Source organism: Sesamum indicum, linkage group LG9, assembly GCF_000512975.1.
Source record: "Sesamum indicum cultivar Zhongzhi No. 13 linkage group LG9, S_indicum_v1.0, whole genome shotgun sequence".
NCBI lineage: Eukaryota > Viridiplantae > Streptophyta > Magnoliopsida > Lamiales > Pedaliaceae > Sesamum > Sesamum indicum.
In genome coordinates this window covers 7,550,200-7,552,461 of record NC_026153.1, presented here as the reverse complement: position 1 = coordinate 7,552,461, position 2,262 = coordinate 7,550,200, and the positions used below count along the sequence as shown (strand labels likewise).

Here is a 2,262-nt window from a genome sequence, read left to right as displayed (position 1 = left end):
CTTTTCTTCTCATTAATTATAATTAAGTAACCATCGCACTATGAGAAATGAATCGTACGCCAGATGTACGCACACACATCCACTAATAAAGAAAGAAAGGATACACTACAGTACAGTCTAAAGTGTAATATGATTAATGTATAATTTAAAAAGATATAATTATTATATTTATTTTATAATTAGTTTGACTCAATAAAATAATTTAAAAAGACACAACATACAAGTTTAAACCGCGTGGAAGTTTCGTAGAAAACTCTGTTACCATAACAAATTTTCTCATTTGACTCGGAAATTCCCACTTTGTTCCATCTCTATAAAACCACACACTCTTTTCCTACAACCTTAATAGACACACACACACTGACACTACAACTACTACTACGTCTACTTATCCATATTCCTACGTACATATATACGTATATTCTACATACAGTACTTTTAACTCACACAGAAAAACAAGAGGAAATTACAGCACGCACACACACACACGTACATACGTAGATATGGAAGAAATGCCACCAGGTTATCGTTTTTACCCTACAGAAGAAGAACTGATTTCCTTCTACCTCCACCACAAGCTTCAAGACACTAACATTGTAAATATCAATCGCGTTATCCCTCTCCTCGACGTTTACCGCTTCGAGCCATGCCGACTTCCCTGTATAATATATAACCACCTTTTCATGGCTATGGGTTTTCGATACTCAAGTCAGTATAATTATACACGTATGTGTGTGTGCAGGGCATTGTGGAGAGCTTTGCCATGGGGACCCGGAGCAGTGGTTTTTCTTCGTGCCGAGGCAGGAAAGAGAAGTGCGCGGGGGGAAGCCGAGTAGGATGACAGCGTCCGGCTACTGGAAGGCCACGGGCTCGCCGAGCTACGTTCACTCGTCGGACGGAAGAGTGATCGGGGTGAAGAAAAGCATGGTGTTCTACAAAGGGAGAGCTCCCGATGGTACAAAAACTAAATGGAAGATGAATGAGTATAGAGCCATATTGAGAGATGATGATATGCCCACTTCTATACCAAAGGTATGTACATAACACCAAAATGACATCGTCTCACTTCATCTCTATTTTCGTGTTATATATTACATTACACATGTTTTTTTTTTAAATTGTACATCAATTATATGATAAATTGTACGGTAAATAATAATTATGATTTATTTTGCAGCTTAGACATGAGGTGAGTCTATGCAGAGTTTACGTGGGGTCCGGGAGTTCTCGGGTGTTTGATCGACGGCCCACTGAAGACGTCCTAGTCCGGCTGCCGGATCATGAGGATTAATTAATTACTCAAGAAAACGATGATAAATTTGTTTTTATTTATTTCTTTTTTACTAATTATTTGAAAACACAACATAATCAGTAAATGGAGGAAGGAGAGGTATAGGAAACATCATTCCTATGATAGCTGTTGCGTAGTAGGTATAAGTTTGTGGGAAATTCTAATTTAAATCGAATTCAACTGGTTGACGGATAAGAAAAAGTGATTAATTATTTGTCAAGTGTTTCACATTTATTCTGTGAATGATTTGATTCAATCGAATTTAATTTGAGTAAGAATTCTTTCTTAAAATTTGTTAGGATAATTGTCTGTAAAATCAGTTGTCCACGTGTTGATGTAGGAATTTAGTTGTAAAGTGTAAAGTGAGATTGGCTTTGTTTTTCAAGTCATAAAAAGACTTGTTGCGCCTTCAATGTTTAAGTCAATTGTGAGATTATTGGTCATGATTCACATGTTGCTTCAATTGCTGTATATATCTATCCATTCATCTCTTAACGTATATCAGCAGTCAGCACACTCAATGTGTGTACAAAGCTAAAAAAAATAATAATAATAATAATAATAATATATGTTTGATTATTAATAATGTGTTTGTAATAGAAAAGGTATTAAGTGAAATATTTTTTATTATAATTGATTAATTAAGAAATAAGATTACTCAAACTAATATTTTTTTAAAAAAAAGATGAAAATTTGGTAGAATTGTTATTACCACCTTCTAACTGAAATTACGTTTATAGGCCTATGTGATATATTTGAGAAAAGAAAGAATATTAGGGTGTATTTATATCAATAGATTTAGATTTGAAGGGAGGAATTGAAAAAAAAAAGTCATTTAAAAAAAATTTAAAATCAATCAATATTTAATAAAACATATATAGTTCAAGTTTACACGGGAACAATCCAATGGTTCGAGAACAAGATTTTCTTATAAGAGGTTCCGTGTTCGAACCTTGAGTGTTTACATGTGT

The 2,262-nt window shown here is 34.0% G+C and overlaps 1 protein-coding gene across 1 annotated transcript; it reads left to right on the top strand.

The window, feature by feature from the left end:
- LOC105171160 (NAC domain-containing protein 90) lies at positions 309 to 1,716 on the top strand. Its single transcript, XM_011092185.2, has 3 exons — positions 309 to 660; positions 743 to 1,032; positions 1,178 to 1,716. The coding sequence occupies exons 1-3, from the start codon at positions 504 to 506 to the stop codon at positions 1,289 to 1,291; spliced, it is 561 nt and encodes a 186-aa protein (XP_011090487.1). The 5' UTR covers positions 309 to 503; the 3' UTR covers positions 1,292 to 1,716.

Excerpts from the sequence above, each read along its gene's own strand:
- LOC105171160 (XM_011092185.2), top strand. The coding sequence starts at position 504 with ATGGAAGAAATGCCACCAGGTTATCGTTTTTACCCTACAGAAGAAGAA. Across the intron at positions 661-742 it reads CGAGCCATGCCGACTTCCCT|GGCATTGTGGAGAGCTTTGC; the intron begins GTATAATATATA and ends GTGTGTGTGCAG. Across the intron at positions 1,033-1,177 it reads TGCCCACTTCTATACCAAAG|CTTAGACATGAGGTGAGTCT; the intron begins GTATGTACATAA and ends TTTATTTTGCAG.